General features: G+C 32.0%; 2 protein-coding genes across 4 annotated transcripts; one reads left to right on the top strand and one right to left on the bottom strand.

Annotated features, from left to right (window-relative positions):
* Positions 1–5: 5 nt before the first annotated feature.
* On the bottom strand, positions 6–15,363 carry LOC140440157 (FAST kinase domain-containing protein 1, mitochondrial). Of its 3 annotated transcripts, none has more exons than XM_072530471.1 (7): positions 14,634–15,363; positions 12,990–13,276; positions 9,196–10,205; positions 7,347–7,497; positions 6,174–6,297; positions 1,586–1,763; positions 6–355 (listed from the first exon to the last, which is right to left on the bottom strand). In XM_072530471.1, exons 1-7 carry the CDS (start codon positions 15,346–15,348, stop codon positions 127–129), a joined length of 2,694 nt encoding a protein of 897 aa, XP_072386572.1. In that variant the 5' UTR covers positions 15,349–15,363; the 3' UTR covers positions 6–126. The 3 variants fall into 3 exon arrangements, with proteins under 3 accessions (XP_072386572.1, XP_072386575.1, XP_072386573.1); XM_072530474.1 differs by lacking the exon at positions 14,634–15,363 and adding an exon at positions 13,859–14,012; XM_072530472.1 differs by lacking the exon at positions 6–355 and having other exon boundaries at positions 1,626–1,763; positions 6,166–6,297.
* A 304-nt stretch (positions 15,364–15,667) lies between these two features.
* Positions 15,668–17,190, top strand: LOC140440158 (adenylate cyclase CyaB). The gene is made up of 3 exons (XM_072530475.1): positions 15,668–16,019; positions 16,195–16,428; positions 16,986–17,190. Exons 1-3 carry the CDS (start codon positions 15,837–15,839, stop codon positions 17,106–17,108), a joined length of 540 nt encoding a protein of 179 aa, XP_072386576.1. The 5' UTR covers positions 15,668–15,836; the 3' UTR covers positions 17,109–17,190.
* The last annotated feature ends 461 nt before the right edge of the window (positions 17,191–17,651 follow it).

Raw genomic sequence — 17,651 nt, forward strand, 5'->3', positions numbered from 1 at the left:
AAAACGACAGGTATGATTGCTTTATTGACTAAATATTGGTTTTCATTCTTTTTTACTAACTTTTTTGTCATAAAAATAGAAAATACACTTTAATATTCTTATCTTATCACACATTTAATTGCAGCTTCATCTTTTAGGTAAACATTGAATAGTATTCCAATTGTCAGGCCATATCAGCTTCTTCAAATATTCTATCCTCTCACTGGCATACAATAAATTTGTCCATTCGTCTATTTTCATTATAGAGACGCTATAGCCCATAATTTCTAGATGTCTAATCTTCATTTGGTACGTTCCTCTTAAATGGCTGTAGAATCTTGTAAAGGCGTACTGGTGTACCAAAAGTAGAGCAACTCTGGAAAAACATTTAAGTGTTAAATAATTTTAAAAAATATACATAAGGAACAACTTAAAGTTTATACCAAGTGATGGATAAAAATCGCAATTAGGGAAGTTACATTTAAATGACGCTGGTTTGGATTTAAACCGTTGCATAAATTATAGCCAATATCACTCCTCCTAAAATTGTCTCCATTAACCTCCTAATGTAAGCATTACATAGACCAAAAGGCATGACCGTAAATAGCCGAAAACCTAATCCTACCAAGAAAATGAACTGTAGAGATTCTGTTGGAAAGACATGGAAAGATAAAGCAGAGAGTAAACATCGATTGTCCCAGTGTTATTGAAGATTACAATAAGCATATGGGAGGTGTCCACCTTATGAATAGCCTCATTGGGCATTACAAAATCAAAATCATAAGGCTTTTTTATCATATGCTTGATATCATCAACTAACCTCTAACGTCCACTGCTGAACATGCTTTCTCTCGCATGCTTTTCCACTTAGTCCGATTTTGCGCCATCTGAATCCAATTTGTAGTCACTCTTTTTATGTCATCTGTCCATCTCGTTGGGGGTCGACCTCTATTTCTGTTAGCTTGTATTCGGGGTCTCCATTCCAAAATTCTTTTTGTCCACCGGTCATTTTACGCGTTTTACTTCCACTGAAAGTGGAAGTAAAACGCGTTTGAAGCTTGCTGATTTTCGAGCAGAAATTGCAAATTGTTTGTGCAATGTTGGATGTAATCGACTGCCAAAGAGAGGAAGGTCATCAGAATTGGAAAAAGATATTATTTAAAAAAAATCAGTAACAACGAATTACGTCCCACCCAAGGAAATCTTGGCTTTTATGACAAAGATGCAAGATGCCTAATTGTACTTCTTTTTCATATATACGCTGCTCCAAATGAAGACTTTTTTTTTTGTCTCAATAAAAACAATAGCCTATTTTTATAAATTCCACAGTTAGTTATTATGAATTATTGTATATGTTAAATGCTTTGTATCATAAGTACTTACAATCTATTTTTTTTTAAATGAAGGTTGTTGAATAACAATTTTTTTTATATTATTTTTATAACCTCAATATACAACCCAACACAGACATATATTTTTTGTGAGAATAAAGACAATCGCACATTATAGGGTTAAAGCAATGATAGATGAATTTGGATGTATTTGCATAACTTTTACTATTCCACCTCCATATAATCTAAAAAATAGTTGTGATTCCAAAGCTTACCTTTTACTAATCGACTTCGAACTAGGAGACACTACACATTCTTCTTTATTTAAACTTATGACAAAATCAATATAGTATCCATACGGAGTGGTAATGCTTTCTAGTATATGACTTTCCGCTATTTCCACCAAATATTCCTTGATCGATTTGCTGTATGTATATTCCATTTCAGTATTATCTGAAATAATATTGTTGAGTTACTAATAACAAAAAAGACAATCACATGTAACGATGTATCGTGACGTAGAAAGGAATGGTAATTAATATATGTAGAGTACACTGCAAAAAGGGGAAATGTCAGTTTTTTCATTTTTCGTGTTATGGTTGGTAACAGCTACTCTGAATATAGCAGATTAATGTCAACTATCGTTCAAGGCTGAAACGGTGACAGTCAGCGACAAAGAAGCATTTCAATATATATGGTACCAAGCAAAGACCGGGATAGTCACAATGAACCAAGCAGAAAGGGGCAATTTCATGTCATTAGATGCCATGTGCTGTTAGCGGTTGCAGTAGTAAGAAAGGCTAGAATAATATTTGAACCTATTTATGTGTTTATTTTATTTGTGAACTAATATTACTTTTAGTGTCGTTTAATAGTAATCATTAAAGAGTTTTTAAGACATTTTGAGCATTTAATGTAATGGAACCATCTAAGAAAAAAAGAAAAACTGGACGTATAACGGATGTTATGAAAGTACTACGTGTTCAGGGTCATGAAACAGGTGATGACTGTAAGTGTAAATGATTGCAATGTTTTGCAATAAGATTACAGAAGAGAATAGGCGTTTTATAATCAATCATTTTTCATTCACAAAATTATGAGTAAACTTATTATCTGGTTGGTTTTATTTCTATGCTACCAGTTGCTTAAAGAAGAAACAGGAAACCAGAAAAAGTCGCTAAATTAAATGATGCATCCTACTCATATAAAGTTAGGTAATACTGCCGATAAGAACGTAAAAGAAACCGTTATATGTTATATATAGCATTTATATCTCTTCACGGGGTCATGAAAAAGAGGCTACAAACTATTCAATTAAGTTTGAAAATGTTTGGAATTGCTCCAAAAGACAAACGCGGATTAACCAAAAAACCAAAGGAGGTAGTTGATTGTGTGATTAATCATATTAAATCTTTCACGGGTCTTCTTCTTCAAGTGCCATCTCCGCGGCGGAGGTCGGCAATCATCATAGCTATTCGGACTTTTGCCCTTTGTCAAGGGTAGCTGCCTTTGTAGCAGAAACGAAAGCAGTTAATGATACTTGCCTGATGAACTGAATATTAACAAAATGTATGAAATGTACAATGCTATTCAAAATCCCATTGATTCATATGAGTTTTATAGAGGCATATTTAATACAAAATTCAACATTTTCTTCGGGTATCCACGCAGTGATATATGCAGCGAGTGTGACAAATTCTTAGCAGAAATTAAATCACTCAAAATATCTTTAGAACATCTTCCAGTTGTTACTGAAGTCTCAAGGCAAGAAATAGAAGCACAAATTGGAAAGTTACATATTGCCAATAGTGTGCACAAAGCAAAAGCTGAAGCTTTCTATCAAAGAAAGAAAGAGATTTGCCCGTAAGCAATAAAAACAGTTGAAATGGAAGCCATTGCTTTAGACTACCAGAAAAATCTAAATCTTCCTAATATTACAACAAATGATTATACTATAAAAGACAATTAACTTTCATTTCTTTTAGTATTCATGTGATGTCAACAAATCAGCCAATTTTTTATTGCTATCCAGAGAAAATTGGAGGAAAATTTGGATATGTATTGAAATCCCCTCGTATTTGATGAAATATCACAGAATAATCTTAGTGTATTTCTCTTTACTTTCGTAAGTATTAAAACACCGAAATCTTTCAAATTCCTCTTAGCGTCGCCGAGAAGATATAAACAGATTTTTAGAGTTTGTTTGTATTTTACAGATGCGTTTTTCCTTGGTATTTTCTTTGATCTTCTTCTTTATGTGCCGTCTTCTACCGAAGGTTGGCGACCATCAAATGATAGGTTTCTCTGTTTTGTGCCGCATGTATTATGTTCGCGGCTTCTGGTATTTGAAACCATTTTCTCAAATTTCTCAGCCAGGATTTCTTCTTTCTACCCAAACCTCTTCTACCTTCAATCTTGCCTTCCACGATAAGCTGCAGCAGACTGTACTTATTATTACGGAACACATGGCCCAGGTATGACGCTTTCCTCCTTTTAACAGTTGTTAACAATTCCATCTCTTTAACCATTCGTCTTAATACCTCTGTGTTGGTCACTCTGTCTGTCCAAGGTATTCTCAGTATGCGTCGATACAGCCACATTTCTAGAGCCGCTAACTTCTTTATAGTTGCTGCTGTTAACGTCCACCCTTCAACTCCGTAAAGTAGCGTAGAGAGTACGTAGCATTTCGTGGCGCGCCATCGGAGGTTAACGCTTAGGTGGCGGTTGCTTAAGAGCTTTCTCATTTTGATGAATTTGGATCTTGCTATTTCAATTCGGATCTTAATCTCTACATCTGGGTCCCACTTATCATTTACTGTTTATCCCAGATATTTAAATCGGCGTACTCTTTCAATACGTTCGGCTTCAATATTCAGGTCGGTATGTTGAATGTTCTTTTTACTGATCACCATAAATTTAGTTTTCTTTCTATTGATCTTCAGTCCAAATTGGTTGCCAATTGTATTTACTCTATTTAGCATCATCGGTAAATCTTCGATATTATCGGCCAGTATAACAGTATCATCTGCATTTCGAAAATTACTTATTGGTACGCCATTAATCTTGATGCCCTCGTTGTACTCTTCCAGTGCCTCTAGAAATATTTGTTCCGTGTACAGGTTGAAAAGCAGTGGCGAAAGAAATTTTCTTTGATCGAAACCGCTAAATATTCTGCGTTTCAAATAAACATTCATTGAGATCGCTGAGAAGTTTTTGCCGGCAAGATTATTGGATCACTCTCGTTTGGGTCGCTGTCAGAGGCAGTGGCCTACAGTGTGGGTCCTAATTGTTCGTCAAATTTGTATTGTTCTTGTGTTTCTTCATTTTTTTATGGAAGATTAGTAGCTTTGCAGTTAATTGTGCAGTACGTGTTCGTTACGTGCAATGGTTCCAGTTTTGTAAAAATGTGCCGCTGATTTGTTTCTACCGCACCTATGTTTGTCCCCGGCTGATCAACATTCCAGAACATTTGAAGCAGTCCTTTTTGTCGTGCATAGCAGAAATTACAGTATGATTCCAGTTTAACCCCAGAAATGCAAGTGCATTGTTTTTTGTGAAACCACGATAACTTTTTTGTTTTAAACTTTCAAAAAAAATAAATAAACATTAAAATAATAATTGCTTTCATAATTTAAATAATAAAAATAAAGGTTTTAATAATTAACATTATAAATCTTAGGGTGTGGCTATGCTGTCATTTTAATTGTTCTCTGTTAAATTCAATGTTGACATATGATCGCTAGATTCTTATTTTCGTGACTTCGTATCTTGTTTTGTTTTTAGAAAAGGTTGATCTTTATGAATAGTTGTATTTAAAAAGATAATTCTTTACTTGTAATAATTTTTTATTTGCCACAGCTTATAACCCAGTAACATTTGTAAATTATGTAAAAATTCCCATTTGTAAACAAATAGGACAAGTTTTTCTTTGTTATTTTTATATTTACTTTTGTGACTATTAATATAGTCTTTATGTATTATCTGTATTTGTAACTGTTTGTGTTGAGAGAGTAATAAATGTTTAATTTATCTCTCTGAACCATTTTGTTTATTTTAGAAGTCTTGTAACCCCTGTTTGTGTTCTTTATTTTAGGAAAGAAGAGCCTTCTTTACTTTATCCAGCAAGATTGTGATTCTTCGAAGCGGCGTCCTTATTTCAAATAGCTAGAGGTCTTTCTTGATGTTTTTATTTGCCCTTTTGTCCAGGAAATTTATGTAAGTATCCATTTGTTTCATTTTTTTGTAGTTGCCCAATCCGACCTCTTGCCATCGACTTATCCACAACCCAGCTCTCTAAACAAACTCTGAGTGCCGTTCGCATAGTTTCGTTTATTTTGCTTGCCCTATCTCTACCCCCAATAGTTTCTGTGCCCAACTTTCAACCCTCATAATTATACCCTATGTGGTAGGCAAAATATCTTCGTTACACTATACGTACAGTACATTTCAGTTATGATCTTCTTGTGTATTTTATGTATATATATTTATCGTGTGTATAGGGTAAACTACTTACATTTTTTGTGTATATATGTATATAAGTATTTACGAGGTATTAGATATTTTATGTCTACAGGCATTTTTTATAGAAGTAATTTGTTTTTTATTGTTTACTCCCTTATATAACTCAGGTAAATTATTGAGTACAGATTTTCGAAACGAAGCGCGTACGGTCCTGATTTCTCAGTCTATCACGAAACTACCACACATCTGCCACTGTACAGACATGAGCGGCATCGATGAAATTTTTCTTGCGATAGTGGCGTCATCGAGCGGTGAAGCTAAGTACTTATCGGATCTTAGATATCGAGAATTTAGTGTAACTTAAGAATGTTGATGAACTTAAAAAACTACATACCTACTTACATGTTTTCCGAACATCTTTAAGGTATTTCTCATGGAACCATGGTACGTTAAATTCCGGATATTCTAGACAGACGGATCGATTCAGGTACATTAATGTTTGTCGCACTCTTTGGGGATATTTTTCCTAAAAATAAAATATATTTATTTAAAAACTAACTGAACTAAAGCATTATGAGAGTCTATTGACGGAAAACAGACGATTCGTGGAGACAGCATGGAGAGAACAACAGTTTGCAACAGAAAATACAAGAGTAGAAATTACAGTAGATGAAATCAAAAAAGAATAAGAAATCTCCGGATTTCTATTGTTTAAAAAAAGCCTTAGATCGTATAAAAAATGGAAAAGCAACAGGTGCGGGAAATATTTCTCTTGTACTTGTAAAATATGGTCCAGACAAATTTGTCGAGCTAATTACTAAACTGCTTAATAAATGCCTCTGAGGAGAAGAAATACCTAACGAGAGGAATTTAGCATATATGACTGCCAGAAAATTGAACATGTTAATTTCCCCAAAAAAGACAAAATGCATGGTTACAACAGCAAATTTACTAAGATGTAAATTGGAGCTGGAAGGTCAGATAATAGAACAAGTGATGGAATTTAAATATCTAGACATCACATTATCTAGCTACGGTAAGCTCGAAAGTGGAAGATCAAGTAAATAGAGCAAACAGAGGCAATGAAACAATATGGGGAAATAAAAATATCGGGAAAGAAACGAAAGGCAGAATTTACAAGACAGTCATCAGACCAATAATGACATACGCGGCAGAAACAAGACATGACACTAGTAGGACATAGTAGGACACTATGGGACAGAGCTAGAAGTATAGAGCCAGATATACGACGTAGATGTAAGGTGGAGAACATCAAGAACTGGGTAAGAAATAGAAGAGTAGAATGGAACGATCATGTAAGCCGAATGACAACAAATAGAGTAGTAAAGACGGCAAGAGACGGTTCCCCAATAGGAAGACGATCAGTAGGAAGACCACGAAAACGATGGAACAGCAACTTACTGGAGGCACATTGAAAAACAAATAGATTCATGTCTATATAAAAAGAAGAAGAAGAAGACATCGATTCATATAAACGTAATAAAAAACATTGTCAGAATTACCATGGGATTAATGCTTACCATTAACAGTAATTTAAATATTCAGTAAACATACCTTCGAATAACAATTCGCTAATTCATTATCTAATCTGTCCATAAATTCCACATTAAATATCTGTTTGACTAGAAAACTGGGCAGTTTGTTAAAAAAACTGAGTGATAACGCACTTTGTAGAAATGCCAATCCACTCAATCTCTCCTGGTCCCTAAAACATATAAAAGAAATAATTTATTTATGGATTTAAGCGTCACATTAAACTTGGCAATTAAAATAGTTAACCACTTCAAATCCAGCGCATTAAACACTAGGCTCTTTCAGGCAATATGTCAAGAACTGAATAGTGATCAGGAAACCCTCCTGTTTCACACAGAAGTCCGGTGGTTATCCAAAGGAAATATGCTTGCAAGATTATTCAATTTAAAGTCAGAAGTTGAAATTTTGTTAATGACTTCCAACCAAGAAGATCTTCACAGAAGATTTACAGATGATAAAAATATCTTTTACTTGACTTATTTGTCTGACTTTTTTGAGACACTTAATGTCCTGAATCTGAAGCTTCAAGGCCGTAAAAACCTTTTAAACACTTATGATGCAATTAAGGGGTTTATAGAAAAAATATCGCTTTGGCAACCCCGCCTTCACAGTTCCAAGCCAAACTTTTCCTCTTTTCCTAAACTGAACGACCTCCTCGATGATATTCAAACCCTTCCACTACATCTAGTTTCGGATTTGAAAGACGTCATATCACGGCATTTGGAAGAACTGAAAAATCAAATTCGAAAGTACTTTCCAGATGTTAGCTCGGAAAACTGGGAATTTAAGTTGACAAGAGATCCTTTTCATATCGAAGTTGACATTCTTCCAGTTAACCTTCAAGAGCAGGCAATTGACCTAAAATGTGATTCACAAGCAAAAGCAGATTTTGCAAACATGGACTTGGAAGAATTTTGGTTAACCTACTTTCCTGTTTACATAGAAGTGGCTTTAGTATCTGCAAAGTTATTAGTCCAGTTTTCATCCACATATCTTTGAGGAATCTGGTTTCTCTGCATTGGCGTACATAAAATCAAAATACCGTTCAAGGCTGGATGTTGAAAGTGACTTGGGGTGTGCTTTGACACAGGTTCAACCGAATATCGAAAAACTTGTCAAGAACAGACAATGCCAACCCTCTCATTGAAAGTGCAAAGACACTCATATAAGACTTTCAACTTTATGTGCGTATTTGATTTTTTAATTATTCTTTTTCTCAAATAAATAAACAATGTTAAGTTTAATGAGACATCAAATAAACTTTCGTATTTAAATATATCTGGATTTTTATTTTGCATCCCAGTTTTTGCTAACGTAGAGTTATAAACATAGAGCATTATAGCATCGTCAGTTTCACAATTTCACTGTTCTAACTTGAACCAACCAATTATTGACTGGAGGGGAGGCGTGAGCTATCTTCAGTGTTCAAAGGGGGCGCCAGTGCTAAAAGGTTGAGAACTGCTGCTCTAGCGCATTCAAACTCTTCACTCTCACTCTCGCCCCCACCAAAAGAGACGCTGCGATACTTATTTGGTGTAAGACAGACACGACGAACAACGAAAAAAAAGATGGTATCGTTACTTAGCTCTAAAGACTGCTCAGTCTATGTTAATATATACGTCTATGATTCTTAAATATGTTGGTAGCGCCATCTATAAGATAATAAGTTGAAATTTGTGTTTTTGCAATATTGGAATAGGTAAATTGGTATTAATAATATCATGATCGTAATAAGACAAATTTGATTTTTTTTGACTTGTTAAACTATTGAACTGAGGTATCGATTTGTATTTTCCAACTTGCTGTAATTAAATTTTTTCTTAGTGGCTTAGTATTTTTACAACTGTACATTGTAATGTCGTAAACTTACCTAATAATGATGTCAGTCACTGTTTGAAAGAATTTGTCGGCATTGATGGGAAGATATGCTAAATGAAAACACAGGAACAACAATTTCTCAGCATTAAATCCAACAATATTATTTTTATTATTAATAATGTACTCCGTCATTTTATTAAAAACTTCAGGAACGAGGGTACTGGTAGTCATAAATATAAAATGAATGTGCTCTAAAAACTTAGAAGACATATAGTTCATCTCTTTAAACTCTGTTATTAACGTATCTATTTGATAATTGTCATATTCATTCCTCAAGATTGCAGATTTCACTAACAAAACTTTTGTTTCAAAATCATTTTCGTTTAATAAATACTCAGAAGTTTCTCTAAAAATGCTTTTGATATCTTTATACTGCCTCTCGGAAAGAGAAAGATTATCTCTTTTAATAAATTTGGACAGGGTGAATAAGTCCGCGCCTTTTAGCTGTTTTGGGTTATCTTTGAGTTTTCCTAGTAATATTTCTAATAACATTTTATCCCTACCATATAACATAACAAATGTCAATAATACTGTTAGATCCTGAGGAAAGAACAGTTCCCCACTTCTGACTAAATCTCTAATTAAAAATAAAACTTTCTTCTCGAAATTATTATTTCTATAATTATCTATATCTGTGTTGAACTGCATGTAATTCTGACAAGCCATTACTAATAAATACATACTAGAATCTTCATTTAGAATATTACTCCACATCTGCCAGTAGTCATGACATAAAGAGTTATCAGAAATCTTAACATAAGAAAATATCTTACGCAGCAAACTTAAATTACTCGGTGACATTTTGTCTTTTAACAACTTTTCTATGTCTTTACGAACATGTATTCGGTGTAATGGAGAATTAAAATATATTAGAGAAGAAAATAGTTTTAGTGCAGTATTGTTATCTAAGTTATTGCTTTCTTCATGTTGCTGCCAGTATTTTGCTGCACATCTTTGAATTTCATTTAGCAAATCGCCAGGCTCTTGGGTTTTGAAAAATACCTAAAATATTAATAAATCTAACTTATTCATGTCAGCTAAGAATAATAATTATAAAAAAAATAGTAAAGAATTGCGAAGGCCCTTGCCCAGAAGTCAAATGTATGAAAATATCAATTTCTTTTAATAAGACAGGCACAAATTCATGTCTTTCTTACTTAAGTGCAGTGTTGTCATGTCATAATAAAATATGCAGACAAGTCCAAATTGCAAGTTATAAATTATCAGAAGAAATTATTTATAACGTGTTAAAGTTCACGAAAGATGGAACTCTTGTCGATAGATGTGTAGAGAGGAAGAAAAATATAAACTTCGTCTGCGTTGATGCTTGGTGGATTGAATGATCTATAGTGAAAATCACATTCAGATGGCAGTATACGGATATAGGATAACAGCGTTGCCAATTCTAATGCTGTTGTAAATTTTGCTACTTTTGTAAAATAAGCAGGCCAAACTCAGGGTAGACTAAGATATGTTTGGGTTACTTAAAATTTTTAATATAATATTCGTGAATGAAATAAATGGTCATAATTCCTAAAATGCTTTTATACATAACAAAGATAATTTGTTGGTTTACAGAAATACAATTTTTAATTATTTTCATTTTCATAATCTATTCATTGTCTACTGTCCAAAAATTATTCTCCAATTTTATAACATGGTTAAGGTAATTTTTCCAATGTCCAATGTTCTGTACTTTTTCATAACCTTCTTAAATCATGGGTGAAAGGAGTTTTGTTTGAAATTTGAATTCCTAGAGGACACAGAACATTCACTTAAAGACTTAAAATTACCATAGAACTGGACTGATGCACTAGAGGTGATAAGGAAGAAGGGAAACGGCAAAAAAAAGACTACAACAACTACATTTTCATCTACAGAAACAATTAAAAGCAACACTGGAAACTGTAGAGCAGAAATTTGTATTAAGATCACGAAGAATAGTTCAAGTTTTTTAAACTTTTTTAGATATATAGCTTCCTAACTCCGTACGGTGTGCGGAAGCTACATATATGTGTTGAGAAACTGTCTGCTGTCCCAGAAGTTGACGAAGTCTTCAGGTCTTAATTATAATGTTGCCGACCTACACTCTGGCCTCAAAACAAGAAGACCGTGCACCAGGATTCAAGAAGAAAAAGCAAAGAGTGACAATTTTAGTCTGCAGCAACGCTACAGGATCTCAAAAACTCTCTCTAGGATTTATCAGAAAGTCAAAAAAACCTAGGGCTTTCAAAAACTTTAGAGACTTTTCTTCCCTGCCAGTTTGGTACCGTCATCAAAAGAGTGCTGGGATGAACAGTCTTCTATTCAAAGAGTAGTTTCACAATCAATTTATACTAAAGGTTGAAAAACATTTAGCAAGAAATAATCTACCGAGATAGACAACGCACCCTCTCATCCCGACATAGAAGAACTAAAAGATGGCGAAATAAAGTATCTTTTTTGCCCCCAAATGTGACATCCCTCTGTCAGCCAATGGACCAAGGTGTTATAAAATATAAAAACGTGTCTATCGACGAAAGTTACTAATGGCATTGATTGCTGGAATGAATGAACGAGAAAACGTTATAGAGACTCTAAAAAAAGTGGACATGTTGGATGTGGTGATGTGGGTGGCACAAGCATGGGATGACATAAAAACCAACAACAATGGTAAGGTCATGGAAGAAGCTGTTAGATCACAAAACATCTGATGAGTAGACGGGAGAAAAACCAGAGGAAGGTACCAATGAAACTTTCAATGAAGAGATCGCTGAACTGGTAAAGAAGCTGCTGGGATGTGAAGAAATGAAGGAAGACAATGTTAACAAGTGGTTGAGTGCAGACAAACAGAACGAATTAACAGACGGCGATATATTGAACATGGCGTGCCAGAATATCATATACTCAGATAACGAAGGGGATGAAAGCACTGATAAAAATCCGGTCGTAATGAGCCACTTTGAAGCATTCAAGTCGTTCAAGGCGACTAAGTTGAAAGTCAAGAAGATACTTGTGCAAGTGACGTGATGCTCTTAAAAAGGATGAGAGACATGGCTTCAAAAAAATGTGTACAGTGTGAAAAGCAGCAGAAAATAACCAATTTTTTCAAAAACTAATGTGTAAGTTGTGTAACCTTTTGTTTTTAGTATGGAGCATTATAGTATGTATGTATTAAGTTTATAAACGATTAATTTCTATTTATAACAACAGAAATACAGCTTGAAAACTCTATAATATTTAGGTTTTTATTTTACCTTTCTTATCTATGTAATGTATGTGTGTATTGTATTTTAGTCCTGATATTAAATGCCTAAAACGCTATATTTTAAACTATAAAATTTCAGGCCGTTTACAGCTACATATTTTTAAATAGTCTTGATATCCGGATTTTTTCATATCCGGATAGGTTGGTCGCCACATTGATCTGGATGTGGCAGGTTATACTGTATATATAAAAATAATAAAAAAAATATCAATTTCAATGTAATATAGAAGCCTATAGATGATTATAATTTAGTTACATATAAAACTTGATTAATACCATTCTATCATATGCTTTAGTAATTGTAAGCTTAGCTACCACATATTCACCAAATATATAAGGTTCTTTTATAAATTTATATAAGATCAAGTATATCTTGGGTAAAATCCTCTTAATAATCTCAGAAGGAAGTGATTACGCCTAATCCTATATAAATTAATAATTTCAATTAAAAATGTATAATTTAATAGATTACTAGTAGAAGTGGTATCGAATTTAGGAGAAAGTTCACATGTCAGTGAGGATAATACCAATATATTTACCTCATAAAGAACCAGAAGTCTTGTAGCATCTAACCTATTAATTTGATTCTTCAATAGCAACATACACTTAGACAACAAAAGAGTATTCTGATTTCGCCAGCCTGGACAGTTTAAAAATGTAATAACCTTTAGAACAGCATTGTGATCCATACTGGTTAGTTTTTTATGTTCTATGAAGTTCTGGACTTTATCTATGTACTTTGAAACTATTTGAGGAGTAACAATGTTTTGTAATTTAGTCAAACATGTCGAAATATCTGCCAGTTGTTCCACTGAATCGCATTCATCTAAAAGATACAAAAGATTGTTAATGTTTATAAAAACAAAGCAAAGTATTCAATTTTTGATCATTTACGAGTAGTAACACATGAGTCAATAAATTGGTAGGTAAATTTTAAAATAATAAAAAAACAGTCAGTTACACAAGTTTCACATATAATTGATTGAACAGTATATTACTTTTTCAATAAATTAAAATATTTTCATATTTTGTTTGTATTAGTTGATTAGTGAATCGGCATACAAAAATACTTAGAATGTTCTATCCACCTCTTGATTTTTTGTTGTACTATTAATCTTTCTACAAAATTGTCTTGCATCATTCTGCTTTCTTAGGGCTTCCAGTTCTTCAAGTTAAAGCATTTAATAAGAATTTATACTAACAATGGAAAATAAATCACATATAAAGGTGAATATACATTTTTTAATTAGACCAAATGTTCATCCCAGTTAATTAAATGTCCAGACAACAGTGTATATTATCAAAAGACTAAATACAGTATAATCCAATGCAGAATAAAATACAAATATTCAAAAATTTAAGCTTTGATTCTTAACATATAAAACACACAGTACTTCAACCAACTTACACCTTTAATCAATTAACGGAATTCTCAGAAAACCTTTAGTTGTAGTAAAAGGCATGGAAAACTGCACTGGTGATCTCCATAATGTTTAACACTTTACTAAATTTTAGGTCTAAAATAAATATATGTGTCATCCCGACACATATATGTGTCATAATTGATAAAAATTGTATTAAGTTATGGACATCAAGTACTATGGTTACTGATATATCACTGTCAGTTTAATCCCATCGAACACATCTGGGGTATATGTAAAATGTATTATGATAATCACGTTGGATGCAGTGGATACAGTGACGATGCAGTTAGGGAAATGTGGCAAGAAGCTCTTAAAACTGCAACTTTGGAAATATGGGCCAAAACTGTAAATACATGTGAAAAATTAATAGAAGAGTGGTGGATCTGGGAAAATAAAATTAGTGAAATTAATCCAGTGATTATAGATTTACATAATGAAAGCGGTAGTGAATTTAGTGAAGATCATGATGATTTATAAATTTAAATAATCAGTAAGTACACTATGATAATGTTATTTACAAAATAATTATTGCACAGCAGGTTAACCATTACATTTTTACATTCATTATTAGCCAAATAAACAATAATATTTAAAATTCCATTTGAATTTTTTTTCCTCATTTTATACAAATTAACTGATAAAACAGGCAAAAATATTCTAAACAAAGTAAGTAATTAAAAAGATTATGGAGAACCCCAGTGCAGTTTACTGTGCCTTTTACTACAAAGAAAGGTTTAGTTACATTACAATAGTTCTTACCTATTGCATTAAATATTTTAGGCATCAATTCCAGTGACATATAATATGGTCTACTTCCATTTTCTAAAAATATAACTTTAATCCACTTGCTGCAGTTTGATATATTAAATTCTTCAATTAGATCCCTTTTTATCTTCTCAGCTATTTGTACCATCGGAAAATCTTCGATATGAATGCCTAATTTATGTAAGTACAAAAATATGTAACTCAGTACTTCTGCGTTAAAATTACACAACTTTTCTGAAATCATATTCATTAAATTAGAAAAGTCTTCTGACTGTTTCATTTCATTAAGGTAATTTACAAATGCGCTATCAACAGAACAGTTTACCCTACAATATAAATTTTGCAAATCTTTTAAAACAAAGATTGTTTGTGCTACATGCTTTTCTTGGAAGTCATTTTTGTAGTTATTGAATACATTCCATACATCTTTCAAGCTCCTACACTCATTTAAATCTCTTATAATTGCATCTTCACTGTCTTTAAATAAAATGTATTTGGTACAATCAATCGGATCGAAAGTTTCGGTTTCCAAAAAGGGATAGTCTTCAGATTCATCATTTTCTGTAGAGTATTGCCTAAAAGTATATTGTTTAACAATGCTTGATTGATTATGAAAGGCTCTATTTATTTTAGCATGTGTAAAACTATTCAAATATCTCTTAAAATTTGATTTATTTTGAAAACTTCGAAATATTCTGAATATTTTCATATTTATAAAAAAAAAAAGGTTACAACTCCTGAACTTTCTTCTTTCTTGGAAGGAAGTAGTCAAGTTTCAAGTAGTATACCTATTGTTTATCCAGTTCTTAATTCATAATTTTTAGGTTTATAATTTTTAATCTTAATCCTGTTTATTCTCCATATTCGTTGTTATAACGTCCTTGCACAATTTCCTTTTCCCTTTTTGTTTTGTAAACAAACACTTCTTGGCGGAGTACAGCGTACAGCTACGGAAAGTGCAGTCAGTGGGAAAAGATATTTTCTCGGACGATGCGTTCATTAACAGTTCTTTTAATGTTTTATATTACCTGAGGTAATTTTTCACATTCCGCAATGAAGTCGTAAATCAAGTAATGTCCTTACCTTAACTTTACTTTTCATTTATATATAAAATTAGGTTATGTGAGTTATGTGAGGTTATGTTTGTTTTCTGTTTTTGTTAATCTACCGGCTACCGGTTTTATATTTCAAGATTTAATGAGAAGTGCTCAAATTCTAATTAAAATGTCTAGAAATGTTGAAATTAAGGCGAAAGTCCACAATTTGGATGATATTGTTAACAGAGCAAAATCCTTAAATCCCATAAAAAGTGAAATTATTCAGCAACATGATACATTTTACAATGTTTCACATGGTCGATTGAAATTAAGAAAATTTAAAGTAGGTAGTTTCAAATAATGGAATTTTATATATCTTTATTATTTATAATAAAGATAAATTATATTTATTATAGACAATTGTACCATATGCTATTATATGAATTATAAAGATATTAAAAGTTATTTTATTTTCTTTTTTTTACTGGTATAATGTCTGCATATGTCCAATGTTTTAGGATAGCACTGGCGAATTAATTTATTATGATCGTCCAGATTCTGAAGGACCAAAAATATCTAACTATAAAAAATCATATATAACCCAGGAAAGCATAAATGATCTTCCCCAGGTTTTGGAGGAAGCACTGGGTGTGAAGCAGGTCGTTAAAAAAGTTAGACAGTTATTTTTGGTTGGTCAAACTAGAATTCATATAGATAATGTGGAAGGATTGGGACATTTTATGGAGTTAGAGGTAATTGAGAATTATCTCCATTTTTTTAATAATCCAAATTATCTTAGTTCATTCATTTGTTATCCAATCATATGCACATTTAATTTTATACTACAATGTTTCTTTCCATGTTTGGTATACATTTTTTTTCCTATAGAATTTATCATTTTGAACACCAAATTAATACAGTTAAAGGATTTTTACTTTTTTTTATCTTATTAATAAAACTTTCAATAAATCATTCAAATTCATATTTCTTTACTCATCTTTATCTTTTTTCAATTTTACTATAGCTAAATAGATCTAATAGAGCTTTTTTTATTCTAACTGAATTTTATGCAAAATACCATATGAGTTATTCATACCGGGAGATTAATTTAATACAATGTTTAAATTTTCATCTTCAGTATTTTGTTGAAGGCCTTCTTTTGATTGTTAAATTTGTATACTTATTTCACATTTTTGATAAAAATGCATTTTAACACATTTTGCTTTAAGCAGTTCATTTGCTTTATCTTTGTCTTGTACATTTTAATTTGTTGATTTTGAGTATTTTATTGAGAACATTTTTGTTTAAGGTTATGTTAGGAGATGATCAAAGTCTTGAAGAAGGAAAGCAGATCGCAGATGATTTAATGGCCAAATTAAATGTGAAGAAAGAAGATCTATTATCAGGAGCATATGCTGATATGTTAAAATAATATTTTTGCACCATTGCTTTGTTTTATATGTCTATATTTTACTTAATTGTTTATTATAAATAAAACAGTATTTTCTATAAAATGTTTCTTTTACTAAAAATTACTGGAATTGAAAAACATGGACGTATAAACATATCTGTGTTTATACGTCCATGTTGAAAAATTTTTATGAATTAAAACATTTCCAAGTATAAATGAATGAGTATTTTGAGAAAAATATTCTGTAACAAATAACATTTCATAATATGTAACATAGCACATAGAGAATGTGTCTGCAGCATTAAAATCAAACACCCTTAAAATATGGTCAGTCACCTTATGTATAAGTTTAGATCCCCGATTTAAGTGCAAATAAAACAATTTTAGGGATAATTGAACTTAAATCTCAACAAAATGTGATTAGATCAAAATGTAATTACTTACTTTGTATTTTTAAAATGAGTTTTTATTGTATAACCATTATTATAATGAATGTTATTTAAACATCAGGAAGAAGAGAAAAAGAATTTTGAATTGCAATACTTTATTTACTTCAAAGGAACC

This window comes from Diabrotica undecimpunctata, chromosome 4, assembly GCF_040954645.1.
Source record: "Diabrotica undecimpunctata isolate CICGRU chromosome 4, icDiaUnde3, whole genome shotgun sequence".
Taxonomy (NCBI): Eukaryota; Metazoa; Arthropoda; class Insecta; order Coleoptera; family Chrysomelidae; genus Diabrotica; species Diabrotica undecimpunctata.